Source organism: Amia ocellicauda, chromosome 8 (assembly GCF_036373705.1).
Source record: "Amia ocellicauda isolate fAmiCal2 chromosome 8, fAmiCal2.hap1, whole genome shotgun sequence".
Taxonomy (NCBI): Eukaryota; Metazoa; Chordata; class Actinopteri; order Amiiformes; family Amiidae; genus Amia; species Amia ocellicauda.
The window spans coordinates 2,734,900-2,758,304 of NC_089857.1; the positions used below are offsets into that span (position 1 = coordinate 2,734,900).

The window sequence follows — 23,405 nt, forward strand, 5'->3', positions numbered from 1 at the left end:
TGATTTAGATGATGAAGGTCCCTACTATCAGCATCATTCACTGTTGGATGGAGCTAGAAGGCAAGAACAGGAACCCTCAGAACACTTGGAGGACACCATAATCCTAGAAGAGGAGGTTTCTGTTGCAGAGAAAATTGATCAGAACATTTCAGATAAAGATGAAGAAATGGATGATGCAACTCTCTTGGAGGAAGAGGAAATGGAGACTATCCCACAGCCACTTCCAGACCCTGTGGTGGATACAGATCTAGAAGGGGGAGACGTCCCTACTACTAGTACTTTGGCTGAGACTGTGGAACCTACCTGTAAATGTTCTTTAATGAGAGAAGTGAAGCCAGTCATTCGCCTAAGTTATGATGAACCTGGAAATCCGTCAGACCAACCCTTAACTATAGTACACCGTGGACTGATGATTCGGATCTGCAATTATTCTGAATCTCAAGGAACCTCTAGTGCTTGCTCCTGGAGTCATCCCGTGACAAAATGTTCCAGCTGCTCTACAAATGTTTCTGACAAATAGAGAAGGAAGGATGCGACCTCTATGAAGGGAGAAAGTCTGAAGAGGACATCAAGACATTTAGAAGGGGGAGGGTGTAGCCCCGCTGATATTTTGTCGGTGTAAATAAAGTTACTTTAAATAGTTTGTATAAAATATACATACACATGTAGTCACAGCCTACCTTGCTCAATGCTGCTAGCACTGCTGATTGGATAGGGGAAAGCAGTTCACCTATTAAATGACATGTATTGGAGAGGGGGCGGGAGGTAGAGGCATCAGAGATTGATGTGTAGTAGTAAGGAGTAGTTTTTTTTGTTTGAGTCGGCACTGACTGAGTGTGTTAGTTCCGCTTCAAAGTAAGTGTACAACTTATATTTATGAATGCGGTCTACAGTCAGTTTGACCCGTTAAATTGTTATTTGGTGTACACAAGGAAGTTATATTGTTTTTTTTTTTAACGTGTATATCTACTCAATATAGCCTTATAAAGTTATTAATCACTACTCGCAGATCGCAAGTGAGTGTAACACTTGTTGGTCTAAGGTAACATTGGACCTGTTTGCCTTTTATTTCATTAGTTTCTTAAATAGATATTTAAGTTATTAGTAGTTATTTAAACTCTACACTGAACCCAAGACTGGAGGAACTAATCCAGATAGCGCTCTGGGTGACTGTAAAAGACCGAATTCATCTGGCTACACGGGAGAAAGAGAAGCTGCGGGTTTACATCAGCGCCGCTGTTTCACCATGGTGTGCAGCTGAGAGTGGCTGGACTGTGAGTAGATACATCGAGCCGAGTATTACGCTATGTTAGGACTGCATTCATTTTATTTACTCTGTAGAGTGTAGGGTCCAGTTCTTATTGTTTCCCGGCCACCACGCACCCAAGCTACGACTCAGGCCTGCAACTTTTGTTTATTTATGATATCTTGATGTGTGTGCAAATTGTGTGTGTGTGTGTGGGCCCACTGAAAAGCTTATTTTATTAATTATATGTGTGCTTACAGTGAAATGTGAGATACTGTTTTTCTATTGCTGTAGTGAGAATATTTTACATATATATGTTTTAGTGAAATATTGTTTATTGGCTCCATACATATGGTAACTGTTTCTTCTTATTTAGTTTAATTCTTAGTAGGGGTATTTACATCAGAGTACATTTAATTTCTACTAAGTGGAAGCACCGCCATTTATTATTCTACATTAATAACAAAAACAGGAGTTTTTTTTTTTTTTTGTATCGTACCCAGTGCCCCCAGCCTTTAAATCTTAGTGTAGTTTAATTAAGTGACTATTATTTATGAATTGGGGTTGGGGTGCTACATACTTAAATACATATTTTCATATAGATACATATTTCTACATGTTTACCTTTCCCAGTACTTGTTGTAGTGTGGGAATAGTGGGTTAAGCAAGGGAAGTTTGTATAATGCACTGTGTTGCACACTTCTTGCATGCAGCAGGCTTTCAAGAAAAAAAATAAAAAAAAATAAAAAGCGATATGAGTAATGGGGGGCCTGTGCCCCAGTAGAGCTTTATGTCTACCAACGCCCCTGGTTAGTATGTAACTAAATGCCCATACAATTCCATACGATCTAGTTGACTACACGTTATAATAATAATCTCTACCCGAGGGATAATGTGGCAGTATATTTGTTAGATTTTTATTTTGACATTTATTAAACAGGGATCTGATATTTTATGTAAGTAATTAATTAATCTGCTGTTTCTGCTTTTGTTTTCTTGTCACTTTGCTTTCAATTCAGCAGAAACGCTTCAAGATAAGATGTTACTCCACCCTACCCCGAATGGTTTATATAGGTCACAAACATGCGGTAGTCAAGTACAATATAACATAGAGCTGCTCAGAGCTTTGATTTCTGTGGGTAACTCTGAAAGACTGTGAAATGTCTCGAAAAACCTGCACACTTTTTTTCATCGCCTTGATCATAAAAAAACGCATTCGCCAAAGGTGGGTAATTAAAAATGTTTTTAAGGAACAGATCTTTACTTAGTCTTCTCAATAGGAAGATATTCATGTATTGAAAATTAGTTGCAATTGAGTCAAAGTAATGTTTAAATGCTTTTTAGTTTTGAACATCAAAACTGACTTTTTTTTCTATGATGATGTTTTTTTATGTGTATGTGAAAGAAAAGAATAACAGATTGTAATTTAAAGAAATGTGGTTTGGTCAAAGTTTAGATCTAATTCCAAGATTAAATCCAAGGTTTGGGATTAAAAAAAGACAATGTCTAGGGTGACTTACAAAATAGTTTTGTATTTAGCCCAGGGGCGTTGATAGACATAAAGCTCTACTGGGGCACAGGCCCTCCATTACTCAGATCGCTTTTTTTTTTTTTCTTGAAAGCCTGCTGCGTGCAAGAAGTGTGCAACACAGTGCATTATACAAACTTCCCTTGCTTAACCCACTATTCCCACACTGCAACAAGTACTGGGAAAGGTAAACATGTAGAAATATTAATCTTTATGAAAATATGTATTTAAGTATCTTCAACATCCTGTACATCAACATGCTCAAAATGTTTTATGGCATAAATGGCAGACAATGTATATGCAAATAACAAAACCTCCCTCAGTCCTGACTGGCCTCTTTGCTGTTTGTGTTTTGGGTTAAACTGCGCTGCTTTTACAAGCGTTGATTGGGTTACTGCGTTGCATTTAGATCCATTTCTTTTTTCCAGGATTATCAATCTAAATGAATGCACTGACAAATAAAGTAAATTGTTAAAACTCAAACTTGAGATTTTACTGGTGCACAGCAGATTTATACTTGGGTACGTGCCCCAGTAAAAGGGGTCTAGCGATGCCCATGATTTAGCCAAACGATTTATTTGGTGATTGTATTTTATTTTCTATTTATTTTATTTGTGTAAAACAGTGTGTGACTGTTGGAGACAAATAGGGGCACCAAGTGCTGCACTCCCCTGCTTTATCCACACTCTCCAGCAGGGACGCTACTTCCTGCATCTATCTAAGTATCTGGGGGAAAACACACTCTAGTGGCCCAACTACAACACAAAATCATCACAGTAAAATTAGACTAATTATAACATAAGAAAGTTTACAAACGAGAGGAGGCCATTCACCCCATCGTGCTCGTTTGGTGTCCATTAATAACTAAGTGATCCAAGGATCCTATCCAGTCTATTTTTGAATGTTCCTAAATTGTCAGCTTCAACCACATTGCTGGGGAGTTTGTTCCAGATTGTGACACCTCTCTGTGTGAAGAAGTGTCTCCTGTTTTCCATCTTGAATGCCTTGAAGCCCAATTTCCATTTGTTTCCCAGGGTGCGTGTGTCCCTGCTGATCTGTAAAAGCTTCTCTGGTTTGATGTGGTCGATGCCTTTCATGATTTTGAAGACTTGAATCAAGTACCCACGTAGTCTCCTCTGTTCCAGGGTGAAAAGGTTCAGGTCCCATAGTCTCTCAGTAGGACATTCCCTTCAGACCTGGAATGAGTCTGGTTGCTCTCCTCTGAACTGCCTCTAGAGCAGCGATATCTTTCTTGAAGTGTGGAGCCCAGAACTGCACACAGAATCCAGATGAGCTCTAACTAGCGCATTGTACAGTCTGAACATTACTGCCCTTGTTGTCAATTCTACACTTTTGACAATATATTCTAACATTCTGTTTGCCTTTTTTTATTGCTTCCCCACATTGTTTGGGGAAATTGAAGAGTCCACATAGACTCCCAGGTCTTTCTCATGCGTTAGTTCTTCTAGTTCTATTCCTCCCTTAGTGTAATTATAGTGGACAGTTGTATTACCTGCATGTAAAACTTTGCACTTGTCCACATTGAATTTCATCTGCCAGGTGTCAGCCCACACCTGTATATTATATATGTCCCTTTGAATAACCTGTGCTGCCGAGATTGTATCTGCTGATCCACCTATTTTAGTATCATCTGCAAACATGTAGTCTATAGTTTGGCACAAGTTCATAATATTTTAAAGTTATGAATTGTCAAGGGGCTGTGTGATTATAGTGCATTTTTACCTTCAAACATTTTCTCCTTTGAAAGCCTCCTCTGGAACAACTTGTAGGATGGAGTTAATGCCACTTGGTTTGTGAAAAGTAACACTGTAGAGTGATCTGGAGGATACTCAGTGATGTGTTTGTTTTATTTCTCCAGAGGATGAAAGCAAGTGGTCTTGGACTGATATTGGGATGGTGGCTGTTGTTGGAGGTGAGTGAAATATTTAATGTTTATTATGTGACTGATAAGCGCTTATCTTGCCTTTTTTTGCATTCTTAGAAAAATCACAGCTGACTTAGCAAACCAAAGAGCACATTTACTCACCTTCAAACAGCATTGCTGTATTAATACTGTGACCACATCTTTCCAATCCAATGTACTTTATACATTTTGCTACGAAAGGCAGAGACAGTAAGTGAATACATAGACACACTTTTGGAAAGAATGTTAGGAATTTTAGGACCTTAGTATTAAAAGTTATGGACAAGTACAACAACAATGGAAGAGGGAAACACGTAAAAGAAAATAACAACATAAACCACACTGACATATATACAGGGCAGTGTGACTGTGTGTTGACAAAAAATAATTCCCTTCTGAAGACTACATGAGCCAAATGGCCTAATGAAACAACCAGTAAGGTTGTGGCACGCTCCAGTGTATGGCATCCTTTACTTGAGTCACAATAAAACACTTACAGTACACTCCTCCTATAACCTCTTTCAGACCCGTTTAAAAAGTCCAAAGCAATCTTTTGCCGACTGTTTACAATCTTTCTTCAAATTATTTTTGCTTCTGAATAAGTAAACTAACTAAAAGATTTCCTTTGTCTCAGCTATTGCAGTTGTAGCAACTCCAGTGGTAATATCAGCAGCTGGGTTCACTGCATCTGGCATAGCTGCAGGATCTGTGGCTGCCACTCTACAATCAGTGGGTAAGCACAACGATCAGAAGGCAATTGATTGACATACAATTTTAAAAAATCAGATTATTCAGCATGTATCTCAAAAAGTATAAGTGTCTAGGGTTCTAAATGTTATTCATTTTTTACCATAACACCAGGTGTAGATTCATTCAATTTTAATATGGAGAATTGTTGGCATGTAAGTGACCATATTCCCTGATCTCTTCAAGGGACTGCTGGGCTGGGAGTTGCTGGTAAAGCCACAGTAGGAATTGTAGGAGGTACCTCAACATACCTCCTGAAGAAGCAATTGGATAGTGACAATGACAATAACAAAAAATGATGAGAGGAAAACGTCGAGTTAAAGTAAAAGCTTTAGCTATATAAACACATTGTGGAGGTACAATTGGATATTTTATTATTATTTTAAGAAATGTAGTAGTTTTTCACCCTTGTATGAAACTGATAATTGCTGAACTTGACTCACTATGATGACTACTTTAGTGCTGATTCAGGAGGGATGAGACAAAGAATACAGACACAAAGTCATATGCTAAATGCTTCCAGTCCACCTATCATCTATGAGCTATCAACCTGAACTTGCAGGTTCCTGAGAAAGTATGGGGGTGGATTGATGCTCTGTAGTCTCCATCACTTGGTCTCTTAATGTCTGCACCTCCAATGCATAATCACTAATAAATATGTTTATTTCTACCTACAGAAATGAGTTGGAGAATCTGGCAAATATTACAAGTGGTTATAGCTTTACTAATCAATTAAGCCAAACACAACTTTGTTACAGTCACAGTCACATAAGGAAAATAAAAATACCAATAAGTCCCATTACATTTTAGGTTGTCCACATGTAGGGTAGCTGAAAGAGTGTTGTCTGTGCGCACACCAGCCACCAGAAATGAATGATAAAAACATAACTGCTGGAGAAACAAAATGACTAGGGACAGCAAAAGAGGACTTGTGGTCCTTTACCTCATACTCAATTTTATTGCTGCTACTATTAATACTACTTTATACTGACACTCTCACTCAAAACCAGTAGCATCTATTACATGCTACACAACAGGTAATGGACAAGAATGAAGGGCAGGAGGAAGGTAATTCAAGAGAGAATTTCCAAGTTTGATTACCATTGGAAAGCATAATCAAATAATAAATCAGTAGGACAGTGTTCAGACCGTGTAAAAGTAAACTGATGTCCTTTCCCACAATGTTAAATTACAAGTCTAACTAAAATGGCCAGTAAGGGGAGAAGTAAGTTAAACCTAGTGGTTGGGAGTACAATAGAGACTTGCAGTAACAAGAGCTAGAGAAGAAAAGGGGCACAGGACCACTAAAGGGGTGTGGTGATTATGCTCCAAGCACAGTCAAACTCTCTTCCCCTCTCAAACAAGCCATGAACACATGGAAGAAACGGCATCCACCTAAACTGAAATAATGTGGTATTCTTGAGAACGTATTAAAATAAAACCAAAAAACACCTCAGCATGTAGCTAAGACAAGGAACTGCTAAACTATGTCAGTTTCTTAAACATATACTATTAACCTGTTACTGCAAGCATGTGTCATTAACGTTTTTGATTTAGAGCTGATAAAAAAATATTTGAATAAAGCCCCTATGTCTCTACTAATGTCCAAAGAAACTCACAGAGAGCTGGAAGACATTTTAAAAATAGTCAATTATCAAACTTTTTAGGGACTCTTTTTGCTAACCTGTAGCAAAGCTATAGTCAGATAATACAAAAAATATTAAACATTGCTTTTGATGGTCAGCATTATAGGTTGAAGATTCACTCAAGGTTTAAAGTGAAGAAAAATAATGATCCTGTTCATACAAAGGTCTGTAGTGAAAATCTCAAACCACAGAAGGAAATTAAATAGAGAATGCTCCTGCAAAATTGTCAGTAATGCTTTTGCTTTATTGATTAAAAACTGCTGGAACACTGAAATTTCTATTAAATTATTTTAATAAAGCCACATAACATTTCTCAAAATGCCTCTCAGTGTAAAGCCCAAAGAAAGCAATGGAATGAAGTAAGACTCAGCTGGAAAAAATCTAAAATACTCATTGACCAGCCTCTTCATGGTAGGAACATGATCAATAAAGGCAAACTTGCACTTTAAATTTGATTTCTAAGATAGTAAATGTCTCATGCACTTTTGGGCCCCAAGCCACCCTTTCATGCTTGCAAAGTAGCATGTGCCTGATTACGTAGTCTGCACTGCACAGTCTGTTACTGAACAGCACCCAGGATCCACCTGTCAATGGTGTCCTCATTACTCTCTGGGTCTTGCTGCCAGTCCAGGTGCCACCTGAGGCTGGCGATCACGCTGGTGTAGTTGTCTCCCAGACTTTTCCTCCAAGCGATGAACTGCCGTTTGTTGTAGAGCTGCACAGTGCGGGACACTGCAGGATAGTCCAGGATGGAGCGCAGCAGCCCGTCGAGGCGCTGGGTGACCTCCGGCTGCTTGGTGGAGATGTCATACAGCTCTTCTCTATCGGAGGACAGGTCTGCAGCAGCATAAGAATGAGAGTGTTTCAGTAAAATGACTGCACTCAATTTAGTTATTCTGAGCAATCTTAATTTTACTCTTTCAGTCGATCTGAAAAATACACAAGAAATAGACTCAAATAGAGCTCAAAATAATAATAACAGTACAGTTTATTGCTGTACTGCTTTAAAAGTATTTTTCCACATCTAGGTCTACAGCAGCAAATGTTTTACTTATATAACATCCTAATAACATCAGGAACCATGACAACAGAACTGTTGACCTCCCCCTGATCTCTCAGCCTTCCAGACAGTGGCTTCTTTTTTGGCATTGTTACCTGCAGTGTTAGACAAGATGACACTGAACACAGCAAATTATTTTGACACATCATATATATTTTTTTTTTTTCCTTTTTCTGGGGTATTGAGTTTTTATTAGAGATAGCGACACAGTTTATTGTGTTGTTTAACAGTAACAAACTCTTTCATGGTAAACAGGGCAGCTCTTGACATGTAAACCTGGGGAAAGGCAGATAAGTTTAGGAATTAAATGTACTCCTTAGAAAACCTAGTATTTGGAATCCACTCTGATATAAATGAAAAACTTGGCTCCCTATTTCAATTAAACACCTTTCCTCATTGCAGGAAACACACAGTTGATGGAGAACTTGACTGTAAGCATGGCCTGAGACTGCTGGAAGTAACATTGGTCACAGAAGCTAGCTGCCCCCTGCAAATCATGGTCCAATTAGGCTCTAGTATATTTCCTCACAAACAGGTAATGGTGAACGTCAGGTGTGTGAAAACGCACACAGGGCGCAACTAATACATCATAATAAACACTAGTTAGGCATGAGCAGCAGTGGCCTGATATTGATCTGAGACTGACCTGCTGTCACTGCAGGACTCACCCTTCATTCACTGCTCCTGTCAATAAAGCTCCTGATTTTAATAAACAGCTATCCCAGGGGTGTCAATATGTATTCATGCATGAATGTGTACCACAGTAAACTGACATGGTAATTTGTCATTTACTGTGGGTCTGCTTTAATTCTTCAGGGTTTGTGGTTAGATAGGGGGACAGAGTGAGAGCGTTTTTTGTAATTTTCGACGAACACACAATTGTTTGACCAGACGGCAACGATTATTGGCTGCACAAAGTAATATTAACGCAAATTCTGCCAGGAGCAGGGGCAACTGTTAGTCTAATAGCAGAAGTGAAAACGAGCAGGCAGAACCCACCATTAAAAATAGGGTATTTGGAAAAAAAGAGGAGCTTCCACCCTGCCCCACTCTAGTTTCTGTGTTTCATACAGCAGTCTTTCAATAGGCTACTGCTTACATGTTTCACAAAGTACATTTGTAAAAAAACAAACCAAAGAAAATGGACCCAAATTGTGACTGTCATATTAATTAAACAATCAGCATGATGCTGTTAATACTTATTTTTCCTAGAAGATAAAAAAAAACAATTTAAAACTGATAAAATTAAGTTGAAAAGGGCATTTTGTATTTTGTAGCGTTAGTTTAGATTTTTACTTTTAATACATAAATTGCTGTCAGCTCTCTATGCCTGGGAGAAAATCCTATATGAATGTGGTCCTTAGGATGGATTTCCAGATGAGGTTCAATGCATGGGGTATCAGCATATGCTATACAATGGGCTCATGCTAACAACATGAAGAATTACACAATTTCTAATGACTGCCCTCACAACACACTCATGTAAAGCATAGCTTAAACACTTAAAATGGTTTATAGGAAATGTGTTCACAACAGCGAACTGGGTCAACTAATACTACTGTGCATAATGTATCCTATATATTTTTCCCCAATGAGTCACTGCAGCTCTTCTGACCTTTGCTTTGAAGTGAAAAGGATTTTGTCTGTTTCATCCTGGGTCAGCGCACGGACACAACTCGGAGCGATGCCTGTAGGTCACCAACGTCAGACAATAACCTGGAACCACCTGTCAGTATCTTCAAACACAGCATGTGCAATAGCAACCTGGTCATTTAAAATGTAATCTGCAGGTCTTCCAATATGACAATCTGGTAATTTCATATGGTGCAGCAGGCAGTTTTCCAGTCCTTGTTTGGCAAAACAAAATGAGTTAATTCCTTTATTTGTCCCGTGTGTTACTGTACATTCAAATTCAATTGACACAGATATTCAGACTTTATGTTTAAAATGTATGTTTAAGTTGCAGTAATAAGAGAGGAGGAAGAAAACAACAAAAAAAACATCTCCTTCCCTTCAGAGCACAGGCTTCTTTAAAGGGTGAAAATTGACTGCTTGGCCAACCATAAATGAGACAGCAAAGAGCTGTGTTCTAATGCTGGCCAATTGGTCAATTAAACCTCCCAGACCAGCACACCTGAAGAGCAATTCCACATGGCAGAGGGGGAGTTCACCCCATTACAATATACACATATCTGTAAAAAAATATATATTACCAGGCCTCCCTCTAATTCAAATAAATTGCTTTTAATTAATTATTTTTTTCACAATTAAGGTGATTAAGGTACCAATCTTCAGTGTGATGATAAAGGTGGTGAGTACCCTGCTGTTTGTTAAACGAGAGACTGAATTCAAATATCTCCACATTAATTCATTCATTCATTTCTGCCATTCATATAATTATTCTGTATACATTCCATGAATATGTGTCATCTGGAGATCACATTTTCAAATGACAGGTGGCAATCTACATCACCTAATGAAACAGAGAATTCAGTCTAAAGCAAGAGTTGACAAACTGCAGACCACTCTATGCTTCCCAGAAACAAAGCAATGCACATTCAGAGGGAGGAGAGACTGGGACTGAAGTCTGTGACACAATGTAAAAATATCAAGTGATGGAAAACATATTTCCAAATAGTAACTGGGAGAGCTAATATGTCATAATATGAAGTGCTCCTTCATTTTTTGCCTACAGAAATAAATTATCCAAATCAAACACAATCCTGAATCTCCTTCACACTTCCAGATTATTTTCAAGCATCCTGTTTGTTTTATTATTTGTAGTTTTAAACACATATAACCACACAATCCTGCAGACACATGCAAACAGATGCTTCAGAAAAACTTATTAAACTTTCACTTCTCACTTTTCAACACTGAAGTTCTCCTATTCCCAGTACTAATCAAAAACACAAACAATGCTTTAACCAGGAAATTTAAAACAAATGACCTGTGTGCAGCTGGAAAATACAAATTAATTTTCCACCCACTGTTAGGTATACAGTAGTGCAAAGTCTACTAATTAGTGTTCGTAGTATTCTTGGCTCTGTCATGGTTATGACTTTTCCATTACAGCATTAGGCAAACTGCTGTTTTAAATGTAATATTTAATAAATATTGCATCTATGACATTTAATCTAATAGAGCTTAATCACTGTGCATCCTGTTCCATTTGAGTGAGCTAAAATCCAGCTGTTTTCTTATAATTAAAAAACTATATATAAAAATATATATATTCTAGGTAAAGTATAAATTACTGAAATATCATTCACAAATTTCTTGTTGTCTAACATTTATGCAACAGTGTTTCAGTGGGGTGGCCTATGTCACAAACAAAATACATGTGTGCTAAAATACATTACACATTTACTGTGGTACATTGCTATTAAGGCAGTATACACAATAGGCACTCTGACTGAGGTACAACTGACTGGTATGACTTACCAAACAGCTGGGGTGCAACGCTGTGGCCATCAGCATAGGCAATGTACTTCCACTGCTCTGTCCTCAGCATGTATGCGGAGGCATTGACATCACAGCCATGGAACTCGCTCAGCACCCAGGGAGGGTGCAGGCTGCCCCCGGGGGTGGCTGCCTGAGACAGCAAAGGCAGCAGGGAATGTCCACTGACTCGCCCTGGGAGGGGGATACCTGCCAGTTCTTCACAGAGCACAGGGTCGAGTCAGAATTACTCTCAATGTAGACACATGGGGACACAAACAGACAAATGCAGTGATATGCAGACGCACACAGACACACATGAACACACACAGAGGGATTCTCAGCACACAATCAATCCGGTAGTGTAAGGGTGAGCAAATTAAGTTAATCAAGAAACTACCCAAGGGTTCCAAACCCCAGTCCTGGAGGACCCTCTACCCTGCTAGTTTTTGTTCCAACCGATCTCTCAATGACTTCATTTAACTTTACTTGTGTGAAGTAACATAAATTAACTTTAAGTTAAATAACAAGCTGCTTAGATTTGAGTTTTTAAATTGTGTACTGAAAGAGCTGGCTCTTCAATAAGTTCTTATTACAATGCTATACTTAACCCCCCACTGTTTAAAATAAATAAAAGGCTCTGATTTAGGAACTTATTAGTCAAATTAAGAGTTCAATTAACAATTGGGAGCTTGGTTGGAACAAAAACCAGCAGGTTAGGGGGTCTTCCTGGAGCAGGGCTGGGAACCCCTGCCCTAGGGTACAGTGTTTATTTACCAAATTCTGGTTTCTTGTTTGGTTTACATCAGTTTGTATTTGTTGTTAATGATTGTTACCTTGCATCCCCCAAGCTGACTCACAACCTCGTTTTACACAGTGAATGAACTGCTCACCTTTTATTGCTTACAGAAAATAATGTAACCTTTTCTTTTTTATGTCTCTGATTTTGTCAGATTTGCCCAAAGTGAGTAAATGAGTTTTAAAAGCTTCAGGTATGTGGAATGGCATGCTCAATCATAAAGATGCTTTTAGCAGTTTGTATGAAATGGTGAAATGTATGTTCAATTAGCTGCATTTTAGAAATCCCGAATTACTACCTGATTAAGGGTCTTTATATAAAATGCTCAATAATAATAATAAAAAAAAAAACATATTCAGACAATATAAATTATCTATCTAATTCATAACATTTTGAGCACTCAAATGTGTACAGTTTATAATTACAAGCAAGAGTTTGGGTAAAAAGTCATAATTTGAAAGATCTTTGCATCTCAAAAGCATTTATGTATATTCTTTATTACAACATTACAGAAAAACTAAGATAAATAGTGGATATAAAAACATTTTACATTACTGTGATCTTTAAATGTTGAGTTCAAATCATGCATTTTGTTTATGGCAAAGTCTCTTGAACAAGGTAATACTGGTATTACAAATTACAATACTTTGAACTTTCTAAAGTCATGATGTCATGGGGAAAGCAAAATTCTAAACTCTGTGTCCATCATGCTATGATGTCCCTACAGAAACAAGTGATTGTTAACATTGTAGTCCAGATGAAAAAATGGTTTATCAGTTCTCTCTCAGTTCAAAAATATAATAATACAGTTATAAAAAAGAAAGTAATAATGGAGTGAAACTTTTCTGAATGCCAATAAATAAGGAATATATGTCTAATTAAATTATTTTGTGCAAGTGACAGAAGGTTTCAGATACAATCATATTAATTAATTTGCAAGAACATAGTGAATATGGATATTTATCCATTGACCTAGGGCTTAGGCCAGGGGTGCAAAACATATGGCCCCCGAGGCAGATCCGGCCCACCACTTGGATCCATGCAGTCTGCAAATGAACTATTTAAAAAATCAACTAAAGTCAATGTTGTTTTAATGATAGCTGTAAGACTTTATATCCAATTCATTACATTATCTGAGGTATATTTAACAATTGAAAAACACATGAGACTAATAAGTCAAATATATCTATATTGTTCACCACAATTTACTATCTGTACCCAATAACACAGTCATGTAGGTTCCATAGCTTTTTGATTTGTTGTTTGTTTTTTTGCCTTTTTTATTGTTTATATTACTGTATTTGTATTGTTGGTGCATATTTGCTTTTCTAGTAATGGCTGTTGTATTGCAGGAGATTGGATGTGTTGGAGATTTCCTGTCCATGGCATTAATTCTTGAAAAAAAAATTATGACACCAGGAATTATTTTGTTTATTTTATATTTGTAAAACATAATATCTAATCTAAATATGTACCAGTTAGTATGTTTTTTCTTAGGTTGAACTACCCCATTTTACATGTCATTTACGTTTTGTGTGCACTGATTGAAACAGAACTAATAGCATGCTGTCGCATGTACAGTCCCAATGTATTAATTCTGATTTGCTCCTGTCTCCATGGAAAAAATCTTTTCCAGGATTGTCCCTCCCTGAACGTTTTTTTTTTCCAGGTACAATGAGAGGAAATAAAATATTGATCTATATGACTGGTAGACAACAGTTAACTTTTTCTGTTTTTATTTTTGTGTAATGTTAATTTATATCCCCTGTGCACAGAAAGTCATTTCAGATGCTGTCTATATATAATAAATATTATATTACTTGTTAAAATGTAATTAATCAAATGTATATACATTTTATTTATATATTATTCTTGTTACATGGCATTTAGTACAGGTTCCATATCTAAGATATTTTTCCTATATTGCTTCAACTTGTTAAAATTATTTATGTATAAAAATGTTACCAGAACCAAACACTTGACCTGTTTATTATAGCAATTCAGCATTATGATCAGCACAGAAATCTAAAGATTACATAAAATGGACTTGAAGATTTTAAGGGAAGTAAAGCATGATGTGTCTTTCATCTGCTGCAGTAAGTTTCCTTGGCCGACCGCTGCGTCTACGCTCCTCAACGTTGCCCGTTTCTTTGTGTGTCTTCAAAAGAGCTTGGACAGCCCATCTGGAAACCCCCATCTGACTTGAAATGTCTGCCTGGGAGAGACCTTGCTGATGCAGTATAACTACCTTGTGTCTTGTTGCTGTGCTCAGTCTAGCCATGGTGTATGACTTTTGACATTAAACTGTCTTCAGCAACCTCACCTTGTTAGCTGAGTTTGGCTGTTTCTCACCCAGTTTTATTCCTCCTACACAGCTGTTTCTGTTTCAGTTAATAATTGTGTTTCAACCTACATATTGAATTGATGATCATTAGCACCTGTGTGGTATAATTGTTTAATCATACACCTGACTATTTGCCTACAAAATCCCTGACTTTGTGCCAAGGAGAATTGATGCTGTTTTGAAGGCAAAGGGTGGTCACAAAAAATATTGATTTGATTTAGATTTTTCTTCTGTTCACTCTCTTTGCATTTGATAAATAAAATCTATTAATGTCTATTTTTGAAAGCATTCTTACTTTACAGCACTTTTTCACACCTGCCTAAAACTTGTGCCCAGTACTGTATATGGTTTAGCAGATTTCTATTTTCCCTCATTTAGACAATGTCTTCCTATATACTTGTGTAAATTGGAATTTGTAAATTGCATGCTGCACTGTATTATTGCACTTTGTTTTGCTCTTATATTTTGTGAGTTGCCCTGGATAAGGGTGTCTACTAAGATATAAATAATAATAAATAATAATAATAATAAAGGAAACTATGGCAAAATGTTTCTATGATACAACTGTGTTCAAAAACATCTTCATAATGCCACATACCAAATTGTGATGCTGTTTTCAAAAACGGATGTATCAAGAATGTTGACTTCAGATCCTGATGTTTACTGACACACATCCTAACGCAGAGGAAATTGGAAATTCTTCTCATTACCAAAATGACAGTGTTTATGTATACATTTGTTATAACTACAAATAGGAACCACAGAGAGCATCTTTCTATGTAAAGACACTATTTGTACACTATTGTTTTCCCTATGCATTTGTAATGTATAGATGCAAATTAATTAGAAACAGGCCCTTTATAGTATCCATTGAGTGGGCCGGTCAAGTCAAACGGCTTGGGCCGGTAGATAACATGTAATTTTTATTTAAATGTTGGTGTTGGGCCCTCGGCCCACCAGGAATTCTCCCAGTGCTCCAGATGGCCAGTCCAATACTGGACTGATGGCTATCAGACACTGAGGTTGCTCCGGGTAAATTGAAGAGGAGTTAGACAGAGATCATGTACATGTGCTCGTTACAGGTGAAGTAACCCCTCTGTAAAATCAGTTCAGTGATAAGCCTCCCGCGTTGGGAGACCTGGTCTTTTGGCGTACACTCTACTGGGTGGAGCTGTGTGGTGTGGAGAGATTGGAGATGTGTTTGTGCGGCACAGATTGAATACTGAGAGGGGAGCTCCGACCACACCGGCTACACGTACGTGGCTTCTCCCCCTCAACTACTCCTCGTACTGTGCCCACAGTGTGAATACATGTGGTATTTGTGTTTATTTAAAAACATGCCATTACTTGTAATGGAGTGTTGTTACTACTAAAATTTAATATATTTTCATTTATTTGATTTTCATCACCCCTTGTTGATCCAATACTGCATTTGTCAGAGTTGCCTTCTTAGAAAAGCAACTAAAACCTTAAATCAAATCCTACATTTACCTGATACTCTAAACCTAACCCTTGCCTGGATGCAAATGTAACCCTAACTTGACACCTAGATTTTCCATAGTTTTTTTTTTAATAAACAATTTGGCAATTAATTAACTTAACACATGTGCTGACCTTTGAAACTACATTGTGCTGCAGAAAGGAAAGACTTTTCACTGTAACCTGCCTATGTCTAGGTAATATAAAACTGACCATTTTCACATTTTCTAATGTCGGGTAAATCACAGATTTTTGAGAAAAACAGACATATATAAAAAAATGAAAAATAATATATTAAAATAAATAGTGCCTACCAGAATAAGCCCTGTACACCAGGACAATCTCAACTGAAACTCAGTTTTGTTTTAGTTTATAAATGTGGGCAGGAGGGGTTGGTGTGCCTCACAAAATGTTCTGTTAAGTATATGTGTCAATCTTGAAAAGGCTGGGAAACACAGATGTTAGGTAGTGTAGCCCAGCATAGAGTAGCATAGTGTAGTGTAATGCATCCCAGTTCAGTGTAGTGTGAATCTTGCATTTTGGGGGCTTTAGGAAGGATTGGGCATGTAACCAGTTTGTGGCTTGCTTGCACACAGCCTTACCGAGCAGGGTGGGGTAAAGGTCCACCAGGGACACGGGCTGCGGCTGCTGCACTTTGGGTGTGATGCCAGGCCCAGTGGCGAGGAGGGGAATGTGCACACTGCCCTCGTACATGCTCATCTTGTAGAATTGCCGGTGCTCCATGGCCAGCTCCCCATGGTCCGAGGAGAAGAGCAGCACTGTGCTTGACTCCAGCCCTGACTCCTGCAGCGCCAGCAGGATCTTGCCTACAATGACAGCACACCTCACTCACACACTCTCCCACTCCTTCTCACTCTTCCATACCCTCTACATTTCTTTCTGTCACATCACCTTTCTGTCACATCACATTAATTCCCTTTTTCTCCCCCCTCCTTTTTTCCTTTCTCTTTTTTCTCTTTCGCTCTCCATGTTTACTTCTTGGTTCTATTTTTCCTCTCCCAGCCATTGCTTAATTGCAATCATAATTTTGTCTGTGTCTAAACATCAAACACTTAAACCATAAATTGAATTTGTCCACTCACCCTCTGGCATGCACAGACATATAGGTTCCTCTTCTCCTGTGTCACAGTGCAGTGTGATATAGGGTCAAATAAGAATTCTGTACCCTGATTCTCTCTTACTGTAGTATCATCACTCGACTCACTCTCGGATAAGCATAATAAGCAGTTTTTTTTTCATTTAACTGAGCACTTGGCTGTTAATCAAAACCTCAAATTAACTAATAATTGACTTTTAAATTGGCTACCATACAAAATGCTTGTGAATTGAAGTGGTTTATATAATTTTATAATTCTTCAACTACTAAAATGATAAAAATGCTCAAATTATTACTCAATTTAAGAGCTCAATTAAGTAATTGAGAGATTAACTGGAACAAAAGCAGGTCCAGGGTTGAGAACCACTGTTTTAAGGGTCGAAGAGTACGCAGCAGTTTGGAAATAATGAAACAAACAATACCTCTTAAAATGCCTCTTGATACATTAGAAAACGTTGGTATGTATCAGTAGGATTTCTGATTTTCACATAAACAAGTTTCAGTGTCAGAGCCAGAGCCAGGGCCGCCCCATGGCATAGGCGTAATAAGCAAATGCTAGGCACTGTCCATCCATAGGAGCGCCCAAACAAGTGAAGATTTGTTTTTTTCTTTTACAATTTTTTACTAATACTATTTTAATACTATTAATTCGAAAAATTACAAAAAAGTTAAAGCCCACACAACAACATAACTACAAAGCTTATTAGGCAATATTTTTTTGCCCGCAGCATCACCCCGGCCCACTGCCTCAATCGGCACCCCCCCCCACACCCTCTCAGTGAGACTGACCTGATTGTGGTGGGGGCGAGTTCAGTTATCTGAAGTCAGTGACACTGAACGCGAAACATGATAAATTAGCATCAGTAGCCACTTCAAACAATGTCAAAAAGACCAAAGACCTCTGGTGCCCCTGGTGAATAGTGTATCTAATTGCATACTTACCGTTGGAGCAGTGTTACTACTAGCTAGCTTACTTTGGACGATACTATTACCTTCGCTAATTTAAATAGCTAGCTAGTGTTAATGTCAGTTACTTTTACCTTAAATTCATTAGGGAATGTTGGAAAGACTATTCAGGTGTTTGGGGAATAACCTGACCTATAAAATAATTTTGAGAAATACACTTTTTCTTTCAAGTGTGCTGCACGAACCATCCACTTATTTATAAGTGGCTTGATGTTTAATAACAAGTTCCAACATCACGTTGACTGGCCCGCTTAAAAAAACAAATTTGTACACATAGCTTTGTAATGATATGATAATATTCCCATTAGGTGAAATGGAATCCATATTTTAGACTTTCCTAATTGAAATGCTGTTACTTATAGGATTGCTGCCTTTGAAGTTTTTTGGAAAACCTTTTACTATGTTGCTTGATTACATACTGATCTTAACATTGACACAATTATCATCATTTTGGCTCTGTACACCACCACAATGGATTACAAAGGAAACAACCAATATGTGCTTTAAGTGTAGATTTTCATCTTTAATTTGACGGTAGTTACATCCAAATTGGGTGAACGGTGTAGGAATTACATCCATTTTTATATGTGGTCCCCCCAATTTTAGGGCTCAAAAGTATTGGACAATCAAGAATTAAATTGTGAGTTTCAATACTTGGTTGCAAATCCTTTGCAGTCAATGACTGCCTGAAGTCTGGAACACATAGACACCACCAAATGCTGGGTTTCTTCGCTGGTGATTGTACAAATATTTATGGACCTAACTGTATTGTGTGTCTGTCAGTTCGGTGTGTTAAGGGGTGGGTCAATTTGACTGGGGATCTATATTATTATGCAACTTACTTTGTATTTATTGAAGACTTAGTGTATCTGTGATGGTACTGCAAACAAGTACCTTAAGCACTCAATGTAATAAAATAATAGGAAGGATTATTTTTATCAATATTATTTTCATTTAATTAATTGAGCAACAATAACAAAACACTGAAGTTAACAATCTCTGAACTGCTTCACTGATTAAAGAAGAGAGGATAGAATACTAGGCACTCAGGGCAAGGCTCCTGGGCTCAATACTCAGCCTTCTTCATGTAAGGTCATTCATGATTTCATGATTACTGTTTTGCAACTCCCGCAGTTAAAGGTGTGCACAGATTATAGTAATTAACATCGGAGGCTTGGAAAGAGAAGTGTTGAAAGGGGGAGCCAGTAAAAATGTATCCATAAAAAGTAAACATGAAATGTATATCTACCACTTTACCCCTTGCCATGAATTCGTTTGCAATAGACTGACATGTACCTGTACAAAATCCTGTTATTGGTAATAATGAGAGTTTTTAACTGTGAAGAACATATTGTATCCCTGGTAGATAATGGTATGATATAGTGGCAGGGGCGTCCCCATTATATAAAAGGGCTCATTTTTCCAGGGGTGGGTCTACTGGGTCTACTTTAAAACCAAACAAAAAACCAAACAAAAAACACTAATTCTAAGCTGACAACAAAAAACTTGTTTGCTTGTTTTGTTTGTGTTTACACTCTCTATATATTGAGAGCATGTAAGTTATTATTTTGCTTTATTTTGCCATTTTTCTTGTTTTGTTCCTGTGTACCTGCACAGTCTGGGTTTTGCTGGCATAAACCATCTTAGATTTCCTGACAGTTGTGCTCCAGTTGCCCCTTAAGTAATAAGGCACAAGGCTTACAGTTTTGTGTACTTTGTGATCAACTAAAAATAAAAAGTAAAAGTGTGAACACATACAGGGCACTGCTTAACACGCCTAAAGTCACTGGTGTTTGGACACTGAAACAACTCAGGGCTTTACCGCTAGGATAAGCCTCCATTCCTGTCTCACTTTGACATGTCATGAATTTCAATTAAAATGATGTAATGTAAGTTTGGCAATGGTTGGTTAGGCAAAAATGATAGGAACTATCAAGTGGGCGTAGGAGTAGGATACATGCATTTGCATTTCCTTTTGTAAAGCCCCCAAGAAATAATTTGTACTCACCGAGCATCGCGTCCGCCTCTGCACACATGGCGTAGTAGAAACCTCGGATGTCTTTAATCTCCTGCTCTGTGAAAAGCCCACTGCAGTTCTTGGTGTAAGTGGAGTAATAATCAACTGGATGCATTTTTGAGAGAGGCAGCCATTTCGGCACAGTGATGAGATCACCATTCACCTGTTAATAATGGCATAAGGAGGCACTAATTACCAGCATGGCTGGAGGGATCTAAATTATCAATTTATTAATTTAATACATAACAAAACATTTAACAGTATGCTCTCCTCACTTAAATTACATTACTCCAATTTGCAGACATACTCTACTTGCAAAGTGAAAATATTGCTCATGGCTGCCAGTTAGAATTTTCTGGTCCAAGCTGTGACAAAAAAGGTATAATTTATAAATCACAACAAATAATGTGAGGCTGTAATCATTAAGTTGTGTATTTTTGTAATCTACCAAACTAAAGTTCTGCATCAATCTATAAAATAAAATCCACACTGCATTAACAAAACCATTGCCTATCTATAGCAGCATCTCTCATACTCTTGCCTTTTTGAGCCAGTACGGTGATGTCTGGAAGGTGGAGCCTCCAGCGTTCTCACCCAGGCCTTCTGTTTGGTATGGGTGAGGGAGGTTAAGACCGATATAGAGAGAGAAGGGCTGGGTGAGGCCAGGGGCAGTCTCCCGGATCCACTGGGTGGCTCTGTCTATGGTGCTCCAGTCCTTACTCATCACTCTGACTGTTGACGCGTTGCCAGTCAGGTTGGTGACTGGCCGGCCTTCCTGTCTCAGCAGGAGTTCTGAATCTCGGATCCAGGCTTCTACACGATTGCTGTATTCGGAAACAAGTTAAAATAATAATAATAATAATAATAATAATAATAATAATAATAATAATAATAATAACAATAATAATAATACAATCTTTCATGTGCAACACCTTGATATGTGAATTTATTGCAGTATATCCACAATGGTCATTTACTGAACCTTACATACAGTAAGACAATGTTATACTTACTATAGAAATATGAACCATACATAGTTGTGCTTTGAAGGCCCTGTAATAAGGTTAGCGATAAACTGAACAGAACTATACTCTCTTCGACCGTTGTCTTAAATATTTTTAATGGTCTCATTGCAAAAGCTAAATTGTCACCAACTATGAGCTCAGAAAAAATTGGCCCAAGGCCAAACCTAGTTGACGAACCCTGATATACTGTATACAGTTTAAACACATTTCATATTTATAATCTGTTAAGACTCTTCCCTTCAGGTCTTCCATACCTGACTGAGTGCCCCCCTGAGATGTAGTCCTGCTTCCCCAGTTTCTTGGTGTAGTAACCATCTCTCTGTAGAAGGTCCATCCAGGTTGTATAGTTCTCATCCAGACATTTGTAGTTGTTCCATGACTCAGTCAAGTGGATGAATTTGCCGCTCCACATGGCTGGGGAGAAAGTTCAGGTGATAGAGGATGAGATTGCCAATACAATACTTCAGTCTTGCTGTGATTTTCAGGTGTTTATATAATTTATGAATGCAGATGCCACAGTGCAGTGTATTTGCACTGATTTTAACAAAGCAAGGCTCACAAAGTAGTCACAATCAGGACACACTTCACGCCTAACCTGCTCTTGAAGGGCAGCAAATGGGGGAATTGGTGTAGGCGTTGAGAAACACAGCACCATGCTCCCTCATGTAAGTTGCATAGGGTAGCTGCACCACCTTATTCCCGGGGTCAATGGTCAGGCGGCCATCCTGAGAAAAGGCAGAGGATACAACACTCAAGTTTGGGCATTTTTTACCACCACAAAAAAAAAAGTTAACACATTTCTAATTACACACTAATGTTACAAAATCTCAATGGCACACTGAAACCAGAAACATACAGCAAAAGGTTTTATGTGACAGCTTGAGTATATTGTTTTCTAGAGATTTAACAATGGGTGTAGCCTAATCTTAGAATGGAGCCAAGTGTTTTGTCATCATGGATTTCAGTTACATTAGCTGGTCTAGAGCACTCTTGGGTGTATGTGGCTTTTTGTACTTTGAACTGGAGCTGTATGAGTATCTTTTCTGTATGAGACAGAAACAACATGCGCAATTGGAATCTGAATCTATCACTTAAATCAACCACTTAAATATGCACTTTATGATCTGTATCCTTATAACAGGAGTTTTCTTGTTTGTTTATTTTAAATTTACATCATTAGGATGTGTCAAAAGTTGTTGACATGCACATTAAATATACAGAAAGCTGTAAGTAGAAAGGTGATTTATTATTTTAATTATTTTGTAGGTGGGGGATACATTTACTGGTGGATAAAGACATTTCTCCTAATTTTTGATGTAAAGTGATTAAAAGCGCTATATAAATGGAAGATATTAATAGTATTCATACGTGCCAACCCACCCAATGTTGATTATTGTTTGAATAAGGACGATAGCCTATAGATCTGTCAAATACCACTTGAACGAGTTGCACAGTTCAGACTTTTTCTGGTGTTCAACAGTGCACCATGTAAGAAAGCTAAGTGTAATAAATAAAAAATCAAACGTCAAAAATATAAATAAATAAATAAACTTACAAAAGAATCTGTCATCACCAATACGATGTTAGGTTTGAGGTTTTTCGTGCCATTGAGGGCTAAAACTACGTTCTCATTCATGCCCGTAACGAACAGAGTCGTTTGAGAGATCAAGACAGCGATTAAAACTGTGCACATAGTTTTGCTGCTGCGTAGTGTTGCTGAAAAACGTAGTCTCACCAAACTCCTCTACTTCGACATACACTAGACATTCAAGAGATTACTTTAACATACACACATTACTTGGTAACCGGTAGACTTGATGCTACCAACTTCATAGCGGAAATACATAACTAGCAGTAAGACGAGATTTTAATAAGCACTCTAGTGTACCGTATGTGATGTAGCCTACAGTTATATGCAGTCAACAGTTAAACATTTAATTTTAAAACATGTTTTAGTAAGATAATTGTATATAGTCAGATTGTTTCGATCAGCTCTGTCTTTGACGTCAATATTCACAGGATAAATTACAACTAAAACATGAAACATTTCTTTAAAACCAACTTGT

At 37.7% G+C, this 23,405-nt stretch overlaps 1 protein-coding gene and 1 long non-coding RNA gene across 11 annotated transcripts; one reads left to right on the forward strand and one right to left on the reverse strand.

Annotated features, from left to right (window-relative positions):
* Positions 1 to 745: 745 nt before the first annotated feature.
* LOC136755336 (uncharacterized) lies at positions 746 to 15,009 on the forward strand. 9 transcript variants are annotated; one of them, XR_010817669.1, is made up of 6 exons: positions 746 to 1,274; positions 4,654 to 4,707; positions 5,333 to 5,431; positions 5,632 to 9,841; positions 12,546 to 12,584; positions 13,744 to 15,009. It is a non-coding gene; the product is annotated as an uncharacterized LOC136755336 (long non-coding RNA). The 9 variants fall into 9 exon arrangements; XR_010817665.1 differs by having other exon boundaries at positions 5,632 to 12,584; XR_010817668.1 differs by having other exon boundaries at positions 5,632 to 12,584; positions 14,489 to 15,009.
* On the reverse strand, positions 7,366 to 23,370 carry arsk (arylsulfatase family, member K). Of its 2 annotated transcripts, none has more exons than XM_066711823.1 (8): positions 22,895 to 23,367; positions 21,935 to 22,064; positions 21,594 to 21,753; positions 20,856 to 21,138; positions 20,306 to 20,477; positions 16,817 to 17,041; positions 11,596 to 11,811; positions 7,366 to 7,928 (listed from the first exon to the last, which is right to left on the reverse strand). In XM_066711823.1, exons 1-8 carry the CDS (start codon positions 23,030 to 23,032, stop codon positions 7,651 to 7,653), a joined length of 1,602 nt encoding a protein of 533 aa, XP_066567920.1. In that variant the 5' UTR covers positions 23,033 to 23,367; the 3' UTR covers positions 7,366 to 7,650. The 2 variants fall into 2 exon arrangements, with proteins under 2 accessions (XP_066567920.1, XP_066567921.1); XM_066711824.1 differs by lacking the exon at positions 7,366 to 7,928 and adding an exon at positions 9,856 to 9,998 and having other exon boundaries at positions 22,895 to 23,370.
* Positions 23,371 to 23,405: the final 35 nt, after the last annotated feature.